Source organism: Mobula hypostoma, chromosome 14, assembly GCF_963921235.1.
Source record: "Mobula hypostoma chromosome 14, sMobHyp1.1, whole genome shotgun sequence".
NCBI classification, from domain to species: Eukaryota; Metazoa; Chordata; class Chondrichthyes; order Myliobatiformes; family Myliobatidae; genus Mobula; species Mobula hypostoma.
The window spans coordinates 79,256,444-79,269,536 of NC_086110.1; the positions used below are offsets into that span (position 1 = coordinate 79,256,444).

The 13,093-nt window shown below is 44.7% G+C and overlaps 1 protein-coding gene across 1 annotated transcript in view; it reads left to right on the forward strand.

Annotated features, from left to right (window-relative positions):
- tango6 (transport and golgi organization 6 homolog (Drosophila)) overlaps positions 1 to 13,093 on the forward strand; it is a 165,303-nt gene that overhangs the window by 35,050 nt on the left and 117,160 nt on the right. The window contains exon 6 of the mRNA XM_063067293.1: positions 1,256 to 1,418. Within this exon, the coding sequence (XP_062923363.1) occupies positions 1,256 to 1,418 (163 nt within the window). The remainder of the gene's footprint in view (positions 1 to 1,255; positions 1,419 to 13,093) is intronic.

A 13,093-nucleotide genomic window follows, 5' to 3' on the forward strand; every position in this document is an offset into this window, starting at 1 on the left:
AAAGTTAAAATCACCTACTATAACAACTTTGGGTTTCATCCTCAAGTTTCCTTAAGTCATCCTCAAATTTCGCGTATCACATTCCAAGTCATTAATATACATCATAAACAGCAAAAATCTTAGTACCCAGGGAGACTTCCACACCTATATTCTCTCTCTTAATTACCAAGCCACTTTTGGATCTAATTAGCCAGAGTAACACATAAAATGCTGGAGGAACTCAGCAGGACAGGCAGCATCTATGGAAAGGAATAAAGAGTCAACATTTTAGGCCGAAACTCTTCATCAGGATCTAATGAAGAGTCTTGGCATGAAATGCTGACTCTTCATTCTTCTCCATAGATGCTGCCTGACCTGCTGAGTTCCTCCAGTATTTTGTATGTGATTTCCAGCATCTGCAGAATCTCTTGTCTCTAATCAACCTGTTTGCCTTGGATCTTGTGTCCCTTTGCCTTCTGAACCAGCCAATTATGCAGGATTTTGTTAAATGCCTCGCTAAAGTTCAGCTAGGCAACATCTTCATCTATCTGTTTGGTTACCTCCTGCAGAATTGGTCTGTCCTAGTTAGTGAGGTAGGGTTTCACCAGCCCCAGGAGCAATCCCAGTGACCCAAGTACCTAATGCCTTCCTCCTACAGCATCTCTCCTGCACCTTGTTCTCTTCTCATCCTACCCTCACTAATATGTTGCACAGGAAGTAATCCTGAGATTAGGGCACTAGAGGTCCAGCTGTGTAACCTAGAGAAACAAGCACAAAATGCTGGAGGAACTCAGCAGGTCAGTCATCATCTATGGAGAGGAATAACTGTAGACATTTCAGGCCTAGAGCCTTTTGCAGCAGTTTGTGTAACACTATGGCACCAGTGATCAGTGTTCAATTCCCATCTGTGTGTGTAAGGAGTTTGTATGTTTTCCCTGTGACCATGTGGGTTTCCTCCAAGTGCTCTGGTTTCCTCCCACATTCCAAAAACATGTGAGTTGGTAAGGATTAGTGAGTTGTGGCCAAGCTACACTGACACCAGAAGTGTGGCGACACTTGCAGGCTGACCCATTATGTCCTTGGATGATGTTGGTTGTTGAGGCAAATTACATATTTCATTTCATGTTTCAATGTACATGTGGCAAATAAAGGTAATTTAAAAAAATCTTTACCAGCTCTGCAGGATGTCATCTTTCTATCTGTAGTACGGATGTGTACGCCAATGTCTAACTATTCACCTTCCCCTCTTACACTGCCCTGTTTATGTTTCATCCAGGTTCTCGAACTGCTTCACATCAAGGCCACACTGACAGCTCGACAGTTCCAGCGGGTAGCTACCACTACCCTCCTCTCAATGGTGAAGGAACAACCAGATCTGGCAGACAGGCACCTACTGGGACCTCTACTTGCTCCACTCATCACCTGTTTGAGGACTGGAGGTAGGGGGATAGACGGGCAGCAAATGCAGCTCTGAGAGATCCAGCTGCCATGAACGTAACCTATGAGTAGAGTTCTGCAGAATGATAGAAACTGTAGTTGATATAACAGTACAGCATAGGAACAGGCCCTTCAACACACAAACAATTAAATCAGTAATCAATAAGCCTCTGTCAGTCAGGGTCAGCCATGGATGTTACATCCCAGCTGTCTAGATACACAAGACAATAGACAATTGGTCAGGAGTAGGCCATTTGGCCCTTCGAGCCAGCACCACCATTCACTGTGATCATGGCTGATCATCCACTATCAGTATCCAGTTCCTGCCTTATCCCCATAACCTTTGATTCCACTATCTTTAAGAGCTCTATCCATCTCTTTCTTGAAAGCATCCAGAGACTTGGCCTCCACAGCCTTCTGGGGCAGAGCATTCCATATATCCACCACTCTCTGGGTGAAAAAGTTTTTCCTCAGCTCCGTTCTAAATGGCCTACCCCTAATTCTTAAACTGTGGCCTCTGGTTCTGGACTCACCCATCAGCGGGAACATGCTTCCTGCCTGCAGCGTGTCCAATCCCTTAATAATCTTATGTTTCAATAAGATCCCCTTTCAGCCTTCTAAATTCCAGAGTATACAAGCGCAGTCGCTCCAATCTTTCGACATATGACAGTCCCGCCATCCCGGGAATTAACCTTGTGAACCTACGCTGCACTCCCTCAATAGCAAGAATGTCCTTCGTCAAATTTGGAGACCAAAACTGCACACAGTACTCCAGATGTGGTCTCACCAGGGCCCTGTACAGCTGCGGAAGGACCTCTTTGCTCTTACCTCAATTCCCCTTGTTATGAAGGCCAGCATGCCGTTACCTTTTTTCACTGCCTGCTGTAATTGCATGCTTGCTTTCAGTGACTGATGCACCAGAACACCTAGATCTCGTTGTGCTTCCCCTTTTCCTAACTTGACTCCATTTAGATAATAATCTGCCTTCCCGTTCTTATCACCAAAGTGGATAACCTCACATTTATCCACATTAAACTGCATCTGCCATGCATCTGCCCACTCACCCAGCCTGTCCAAGTCACCCTGCATTCTCATAACATCCTCCTCACATTTCACACTGTCACCCAGCTTTGTGTCATCGGCAAATTTGCTAATGTTACTTTTAATTCCCTCATCTAAATCATTAATATATATTGTAAACAGCTGCGGTCCCAGCATTGAACCCTGCGGTACCCCACTGGTCACCGCCTGCCGTTCTGAAAGGGACCCGTTAATCGCTTCTCTTTGTTTTCTGTCAGCCAGCCAATTTTCAGTCCATGTCAGTACTCTGCCCCCAATACTATGTGCCTTCATTTTGCCCATTAATCTCCTATGTGGGACTTTATCAAAGGCTTTCTGAAAGTCCAGGTACACTACATCCACTGGCTCTTCCTTGTCCATTTTCATAGTTACATCCTCAAAAAATTCCAGAAGATTAGTCAAGCACGATTTCCCCTTCATAAATCCATGCTGACTTGGACCAATCCTGTTACTACTATCCAGATGTGTTGTAATTTCATCTTTTATAATTGACTCCAGCATCTTTCCCACCACCGACGTCAGGCTAACTGGTCTACAATTCCCTGTTTTCTCTCTTCCTCCCTTCTTAAAGAGAGGGACAACATTAGCCACCCTCCAATCCACAGGAACTGATCCTGAATCTATAGAACATTGAAAATGATTACCAATGCATCCACGATTTCTAAAGCCACCTCCTTAAGTACCCTGGGATGCAGACCATCAGGTCCCGGGGACTTATCAGCCTTCAGACCCAACAGCTTATCCGACACCATTTCCTGCCTAATATAAATTTCCTTCAATTCATCCATTACCCTAGATTTTTTGGCCACTATTACATCTGGGGCTGGACTTGGTTACCAGAGGCACACCATTGGGAGCATTTAATAGGTAGTGGGAGCTTATCCCCATCACCACCCCCGGCTATAACAACCTTAAGGAACAAACAAGTAATCAAATATCCAACTAAGCCAATCCCTTCTGCCCACTCAATGTACATATCCTTCCACTTCCTTCACATTCATGTGCATGTCTGACAGCCTCTTGAACACCTCCAGCACCACTCAGACGCACATTCCAGTGTCACGTACCCCATGATGGGAATAAAGAACCAGCAGAAATAGAAAACGCTTCGGAGTCCAGTATTGCTATAAACTAATGATGTTTATTAGTAACTACGCAATGCAGTAATATAAATGTAGATAAATCAAACAGGTTAGCAATGATATATATATGTGTGTGTGTGGGTGTATAGGTATATGTATGTATGTGTGTGTCTGTGTATATATGTGTGTGATATCAGTAAGTGTGGAAATATATGTATGAAAAACCAAGCTTCTTTAAGCCTTGGGTAAAAGATACATAGAAACATAGACAATAGGAGCAGGAGTAGGCCATTCAGCCCTTTGAGCCTGCACCGCCATCCAGTATGATCATGGCTGATCATCCAACTCAGAACCCTGTACCAGCCTTCCCTCCATATCCCCAATCCCTTTAGTCACAAGGGCCATATCTAACTCCATTTTAAATATAGCCAATGAACTGGCCTCAACTGTTTCCTGTGGCAGAGAATTCCACAGATTGACCACTCTCTGTCTGAAGAAGTTTTTCCTAATCTCAGTCCCCTTTATCCTCAAACTGTGACCCCTCATTCTGGACTTCCCCAACATTGGGAACAATCTTCCTGCATCTCGCCTGTCCAATCCCTTTAGATTTTTATACGTTACAGTAAGATCCCCCCTCAATCTTCTAAATTCCAACGAGTATAAGCCTAGTTGATCCAGACTTTCATTATATGAAAGTCCTGCCATCCCAGGAATCAATCTGGTGAACCTTCTTTGTACTCCCTCTATGGCAGGGATGTCTTTCCTCAGATTAGGGGACCAAAACTACACACAATACTCCAGGTGTGGTCTCACCAAGGCCTTGTACAACTGCAGTGGTACCTCCCTGCTCCTGTACTCGAATCCTCTTGCCTTACGATGATGAGTAAAGTTCAGTTCAGATCAGTTCGTGGTATTTAGTTGAGTAGTGATGGAGACAGAGGGAGAGATTTGAGCCTTCAGGTGAGCTGACGCTGTCGATCTTCTCGTTGTTCTTCGAAATCCTTTAAAAGTCACCGACTGTGACTTTAATAAAGGGGACCGGTTTTCTGTGGTGGAGCTATCCCCCAGGCGAGGGTGGACACATGGACAACTCCCCACCAGTCAACCCTTTTCCTCTTTCCACTGCAAGAGCGACTGATAGATCCGCCTGATCAATCCTCCAAAACCCACTTATCCTGCAGGCACAACAATGCTCATTCAGAGTCCAGAACATGCGTCTGAGGTCTATCATCTGACCTCCTATCTTCTCGTGCTGAGCATCAACTGTCATTCAAATAACTCCTCCTCTCTCTCTCTCTCTCTCTCTCTCTCTCTCTCTCTCTCTCTCTCTCTCTCTCTCTCTCTCTCTCTCTCTCTCTCTCTCTCTCTCTCTCTCTCTCTCTCTCTCTCTCTCTCTCTCTCTCTCTCTCTCTCTCTCTCTCTCTCTCTCTCTCTCTCTCTCTCTCTCTCTCTCTCTCTCTCTCTCTCTCTCTCTCTCTCTCTCTCTCTCTCTCTCTCTCTCTCTCTCTCTCTCTCTCTCTCTCTCTCCCCCCCCCCCCCCCCCCCCCCAAAAAACAATATGTCGGTGTTAAATAACTCTCTCTCTCTCTTCAAAAGCACAGTTCATAGGGTTAATTCAGGACCCCGTCACACCAGCTACCCACAGCCTTCCGTAAAATTTTTTAAAAATCCACATTTTTTCCTTTGATCTTGTCCCCTCTCACTGATGAAAACTTATTGATCACATTTGATTTATCAAGAGAATCTATCCTGCATTTGCACTGGTTTCTGGATAGGTTTGTCCCATTGAGGCAAGGAAAGGATGGTAGGGTGAAGGAACCACAGTTGATAGGAGATGTGAAACATCTTGTCAAAAGGAAGAAGGAAGCTAACTTAAGGTTTAGGAAGTGAAACCCCCTGGTTTCCTCGGCTGTGTAAGTCTAGGGAAGCCACCTACAAGTCCCGCCAAACTTGTGAGATTGAGATGGCTCGTCCCACTTCAAATCCCGGTTTGTGTGGATGCAGTGTAATTTGCTACCCTGTTACAAATTAGTGCCACAAAATTATAGACAGTACCCTGCATACGATTAAAGGAATTATATTTATGAATCTTAACTAAAGGGTTAGTAAAAAATAACAAAAAGAAAAGGGCCCATTCTAATTAAACAGTCAAATGCTCACAAGTTGGAGCTCATCTTGAACTTCTCTGTCACTCACGTGCTGGGCCCTCGGTCAACGTGGACGCCCACACCACCTTCCGAACGTCGCTTAAAATCCATCTCGAACAAATGGGCCTCACACCGGATCGTATGCTACGACCTGTTCTCCCCAGCATCTTCTCTCTTCAGCTCCTCTCGAACAAAAGCCCAAGACCAACCTCATTGTCCCTCACCAAGAAAACCTCCCACTAATTGGATGGCACACATTCCACATCATCCCTCATCTTCAACAATAACCCAAACAGGCTGAAAGCAGAACAGAGCTGTTAAATAATTTCCTACAGTATAACAGTAAAGATGTGAACCAGGGCATTACAGAAGCAAGGGTCAGACAGGGCTCTGGAGAGTTACAAGGTGGCCAGGAAGGAGCTGATGAATGGACTTAGGAGAGCTAGAAAGGGTATGAGAAGTCCTTGAGGCATTCTACAGGTATGTGAAGAATTGGGATGACCAGAGTGAGGGGAGATCTGATCCAAGGATAGAAGAGGAAATGTGCCTGGAATCAGAGGAGATATGGGAGGTTCTTTGCTTCATTATTCACCGGTGAGGGACCTTAACATTTGTGAAGACAGCATAAATCAGGCTGATATGCTGGAACATGTCACTGTGCTGGACTCAGTGATGCCGATGAATATGCACCCAAACTCCAGACTCACTGACAAAGAGACCCGAAACACTAGGCCTCAAACTCCGGTCTTGCTGACCCGCACATCTAGGGATTCCCTATCCTCGCTGGATTGCTGGCCCAACAACCAACCACAGTCTACTTCTGAGGTGCTGCAGGGTGACTCGTGTAGCAGCAGAACTCTCAATGGATACGATTAAATATTCTCGATTCAGCCTGATACCAGCTAAAAAGCACAACTGCTTCCAAGGTCAGTACAGCCAACAAAGATGCCTTAATGTGTTTAAACGAACTATCACTGCTTATAACTGACGGGAACAGTACTGATTGTGGACGGATTCGCCCTCATAGGATTCCACGCAGAAAGCATGGCTGCAGGTGGTGGATGCAAGTGCATTTAAGGAAACGAGGTTTTAAACACCCAGTACCAACTGTCTTGCAGGCGAACGTGCAGTCTCTGATGAATAAGATCAATGATCTCACAGCTAGGGTGCTGAATCAGAGGGACATTAGGACCGCGTGTGTCCTTTGTTTCACGGAATCCTGGTTAACCCCTTCCGTATCGGATGCAGCAATTCAGATCGACAGGTTTACTATACACTGTCAGGATAGATCTATAGTCTCTCAAAAGCAGAGATGGAGGAGTATACCTCATGGTCAACTCTTCTTGGTGCATAAATATATCATTGCTGTCCCAGTTCTGCTCACCTGACCTAGATATTCTAGCAGTTAAGTGCTGTCCTTTTTACTGACCATGGGAGGTTTCCAGGATCATTTTGGTAGCAGTATACATTCCATCTCAGGCCAATGTCAATCAGGCTTTAGATGATCTGATCAATGGGATCAACATGCACAAAACAGCACATCCTAACGCCTTCACCATTGTTTTGGGAGATTTTAACCAGGCCAGTCTGAAAAAATCATGAAGCAATTACCATCAACAAATCACTTCCAATACCTTGAATATGCTGCAGTTGTTACCGATTTCATTAAAACCTGTGTGGATGAGTGTGTGCCTACAAAGATTTACTGTACATTCCCAAACCAAAAGCCGTGGATGAACCAGGAGGTATGTCATCTGCTGAAGGTTAGATCTGTGGCATTCAAGTCTGCCAACCCAGGCCTGTACCAGAAAACCAGGTATGATTTGCGGAGGGCAATTTCAAGGGCAAAGAGACAATTTCGAACGAAGTTGAAAGCAACATCGGATGTACAACAACTCTGGCAGGGTTTGCAAGCCATTACTTCCTAAATAGTGAAACTCAACAGCATGAATGGTAGCGATGCTTCACTACCAGATGAATTCAGTGCCTTCTCTGCCTGCTTTCAAAGGGAGAATATAACTACAGCTGTAACCCTGTGACCTCTACCTTGGAGGCTGCGTTTAAAGAGAGTGAACCTTCGCAAGGCAGACGGTCCCAATGGAGTACCTGGTAAGGCTCTGAAAACCTGTGCTAACCAACTAGCGGGAGTGTTCAAGGATATTTTCAACCTCTCAATGCTACTGGCGGAAGTTCCCACTTGCTTCAAAAAGGCAACGATTACACCAGGTCCTAAGAAGAATAATATGAGCTGCTTTAATGACTATCGCCCGGTAGCACTCACATCGACAGTAATGAAATGCTTTGAGAGGTTGGCCATGACTAGACGGAACTCCTGCCTCAGCAAGGATCTAGATCCATTACAATTTTCCTATCACCACAATAGGTTATCGGCAGATGCAATCTCAAAGGTTCTTCACATGGCTTTAGACCACCTGGACAACACAAACACCTACGTCAGGATGCTGTTCATCGACTATAGCTCAGCATTTAATACCATCATTCCCACAATCCTGATTGAGAAGTTACAGAATCTGGGTCTCTGTACACCCCTCTATAATTGGTCTAACCGGAAGACCACAATCTGTGCGGATTAGTGATAACATATCCTCCTTGCTGATGATCAACACTGGCGCACCTCAGGGGTGTGTGCTTAGCCCACTGCTCTACTCTCTCTATACCCATGACTGTGTGGCTAGGCATAGCTCAAATACCATCTATAAATTTGCTGATGATACAGTCATTGTTGGTAGAATCTCAGATGGTGACAAGAGGGCGTACAGGAGTGAGATATGCCAACTAGTGGAGTGGTGTCGCAGCAACAACCTGGCCCTCAATATCACTGAGACAAAAAACTGATTGTGGACTTCAGGAAGGGTAAGATGAAGGAACACATACCAATCCTCATAGAAGGATCAGAAATGGAGAGAGTGAGCAGTTTCAAGTTCCTGGATGTCAAGATCTCTGAGACCTAACCTGTTCCCAACATATTGATGCAGTTATCAAGAAGGCAAGACAGAGACTATACTTCATTAGGAGTTTATGAAGAGATTTGGCATGTCAACAAATATACTCAAAAACTTCTATAGATGTACCATGGAGAGCATTCTGACAGGCTGCATCACTGTCTGGTATGGGGTGGGGGGCTACTGCACAGGATCAAAAGTAGCGCAGAGGATTGTAAATTTAGTTGGCTTCATCTTGGGTACTAGCTTACAAAGTACCCAGGACATCTCCAAGGAGCGGTGTCTCAGAAAGGCAGCGTCCATTATTAAGGACCTCCAGCACCCAGGGCGTGCCCTTTTCTCACTGTTACCATCAGGTAAGAGGTACAGAAGCCAGAAGGCACACACTCAGTGATTCAGGAACAGCTTTCTTTCATTCATAAGGCCAGTGATGTTGTGGGGATGGAACTGGACTCTCTCAGGGTGGTGTCTGAAAAGAGGATGCTGTCTAAGTTACATTCCATCTTGGACAATGTCTCCCATCCACTACATAATGTACTGGGTGGGCACAGGAGTACATTCAGCCAGAGACTCATTCCTCCCAGATGCAACACAGAGCGTCATAGGAAGTCATTCCTGCCTGTGGCCATCAAACTTTACAACTCCTCCCTTGGAGAGTCAGACACCCTGAGCCAATAGGCTGGTCCTGGACTTATTTCATAATTTATTGGCATAATTTACATATTACTATTTAACTATTTATGGTTCTATTACTATTTATTACTTATGGTGCAACTGTAACGAAAACCAATTTTCCCCGGGATCGATAAAGTATGACTATAACTATGAGCTTCTTCCCCTCTGCCATCCAGTTCCTAAATGGACATTGAACCCGTGAACACTTCTTCACTTTTTAAACGTATTATTTCTGTTTTTTAATCTATTCAATATACGTATACTATAATTGATTTATTTATTTATTATTTTTTCTTCCTGTATTATGTACTGCATTGAACCGCTGCTGCTAAGTTAACAAATTCCACGACACATGCCGGTGATAATAAACCTGATTCTCATTCACGGAGTGGAGGCTGAGACTCCGGCATGTCCTCTAGTTTTTCCACATCTGTCTCGAAACCCTGAATCCCATCTCTGTCACCATAACAATCTGTACGAACTTAAAAATAAATCAAAAAACAATTAAACCAAAGCTGCGACCTCAGCGGAGACCACAGTTCACGTCATCTTGAAAGAATTTGAGTGAGCTAGAGGTTTTTCTCTTTCAAGGATGAGAGTTGAGTCTGTACGGTTGTACAAGATGATAAGAGGCATAAATAGACTGGACTTTTTCCCAGGGCAGAAATGGTTAATATCAGTAGGCATAATTTTAAGGTGATTGGGCAGATGCAATTTAATGTGGATAAATGTGAGGTTATCCACTTTGCTGGCAAAAACAGGAAAACAGATTATTATCTGAATGGTGGCTGATTAGGAAAAGGGGAGGTGCAACGAGACCTGGGTGTCATTATACACCAGTCATTGAAAGTGGGCATGCAGGTACAGCAGGCGGTGAAAAAGGCGAATGGTATGCTGGCATTTATAGCGAGAGGATTCGAGTACAGGAGCAGGGAGGTATGACTGCATTTGTACAAGGCCTTGGTGAGACCACACCTGGAGTATTGTGTGCAGTTTTGGTCCCCTAATCTGAGGAAAGACATCCTTGCCATAGAGGGAGTACAAAGAAGGTTCACCAGATTGATTCCTGGGATGGCAGGACTTCCATATGATGAAAGACTGGATCGACTAGGCTTATACTTGTTGGAATTTAGAAGATTGAGGGGGGATCTGATTGAAACATATAAAATCCTAAAGGGATTGGACAGGCTAGATGCAGGAAGATTGATCCCGATGTTGGGGAAGTCCAGAACGAGGGGTCACAGTTTGAGGATAAAGGGGAAGCTTTTTAGGACCGAGATTAGGAAAAACTTCTTCACACCAAGAGTGATGAATCTGTGGAATTCTCTCCCACAGGAAATAGTTGAGGCCGGTTCATTGGTGATATTTAAGAGGGAGTTAGATATGGCCCTTGTGGCTAAAGGGATCGGGGGTATGGAGAGAAGGTAGGTACTGGGTTTTGAGTTGGATGATCAGCCATGATCATATTGAATGGCGGTGCAGGCTCGAAGGGCTGAATGGCCTACTCCTGCACCTATTTTCTACGTTTCTATAGGGGCATGTCAGGAGGAAGTTTTTTATACAGAGAGTGGTGGGTGCTAAGAATGCACTGTAGGGGTGGTAGAGGCACGTACATTAGACACAGGCGTGCATCATAGAAAAATGGAGGGCTATGTGAGAAGGAAGGGTTAGATTGACTTTGGAGTAGGTTACATCATGAGCCAAATAACTTGTGCTGTGTTGTACTGGTCCTTGTTTTATTAATGACTTGTGCAACTACAGCGTAATGTCCAGTGCTTTGACTGATGAAAGCCAGCGTGTTAAACACCTTTTTTCATCTCCCTGACTTCCTATGAATCTTTACTCCAGAAGGAGGTGTCTGTAATGAGAGATCAAACGTTTAAGATAGGAGTTTGAGGGGATTTGAGTAGAATTTGTTTTCACCCCGAGAATGTTTAGGATCTGGAACTGCTGGAGTGGATGTTGGGGCCAAGGACCTCACAATGTTTAAAAATGGGATGAAGTTAGAAAGGTACTTGCAGGCTAGCCTAAATCTTGTAGGCTGAAGGGCCTGTTTTCATGCTGTATGTCTCTATGATTATGTGTGAGCAATGGCAGTAGCATTTACATCCAATGAATGAAAACTCCCCACTGTTGACACCAAGAGATTATAGCAGAGAGAAGTTTAAGAACTGTGGTTTCTCTTTGGTGTTATATGCAAATTAGTGAGGCAGGAGTGGACAGAATCCAACTGCGTTCCCGGGTGAAAGTCTGAGCCTGCCAAGGTTTACAGTACTCCTTACATCATGTTCATAAAACAGCACGATGAAACATCAGATTTCTTTCGCAACTTCCACATTTTCACACTACCCACCATCTCCATTGATATTACACTGCATCCTCAGGCACTACCCCTCCCTTCTGTGCAACAAAGCCCTGAAGCAACAGTAGCTTGTTAGATGTAAAATATCACTCCTGTACTTCATCCATGTAAAGGAACAGTAGCCTACCCTTAAACATTGTTAATCTGTGTGTGAATCTAGGTGAGGTATTTTTGCAGATGTGAACGTGGAAGGGTTTAGAGGCCTGGGAGCGAAGCAGTGATCGGAGTGGCGTACTGTGTTGAACTGTGACTGATGTGATTGAGTAATGCTTATTAATTCTTATTCCTGTAAAGAAGTTTGTTCAGTGGATTTTTGAGCCTTCTTGGAATTGTCACCTCTTTACTCAAAATTTTCCTACCAGAATCTTGATGAGAAGCCACAATTAAATCCACTTCCCTTTCCAAGATCTGCATTCTGATAAAGTCATTATTTCGGTTTGTTCTTAACATTGAGCCTGTTCTTCCTGCCTTGACATGATTCCTCATCCTCTCCAGGTTCTTTTCTCTCAGGTCCATGACAGTTTACAGTTCTTTATACCTGTCAGCTTCTTTTCACTGCCAAATCCCCCTGCACCTCTCTGGTGAATACACACCCAAGGCACACCCCTTTGCCTGGTTGAACTCATTCTCAGGTTGAACATATCCTTCAAATCCATTCACTTTCCCCAAGATGACCTTCAGGGAAAGTGAAGAGGTGATAGAGAGGAGCTATAGGCAAGTAGTCACACTGGGGCCTCGGGAGACAGATAATTATTTACAGTCAGAAGAGGGAAGGGCAAGAGTCAGATACCAGAGAGTACCCCAAAGGGATGGAGTGAGGTGGAGGATAAATGCGTGGCTGAGGGATTGGAGCAGGGGGCAGGGATTCAGATTTCTGGATCATTGGGACCTCTTTTGGGGCAGACGTGACCTGTACAAAAAAAACGGGTTGCACTTGAATCCCAGTGGTCCAATATCCTGGCGGGGAGGTTTGCTAAGGCTTTTGGGGAGAGTTTAAACTAGAATTGCTGGGGAGTGGGAACTGAACTGAAGAGATGGAGGAAGGAGAGGTTGGTTCACAAATAGACAAAGCTTGTAGGCAGTGTGAGGGAGGATTGGCAGGTGATGGAGAAGGGACATGCTCAGACTGGTGGTTTGAGATGTGTCTATTTTAATGCAAAGAGTATCATGAACAAAGTGGATGAGCTTAGAGTGTGGATCAGTAATTGGAGCTATGACGTTGTGGCCATTACAGAGGCTTGGATGACTCAGGGGCAGGAATGGCTACTTAGTGCCGGGCTTTAGATGTTTCAGGAAGGTCAGGGAGGGAGGCAAAAGAGGTGGGGGCGTGGCACTGCTGATCAGAGATAGTGTCACGGCTGCAGAAAA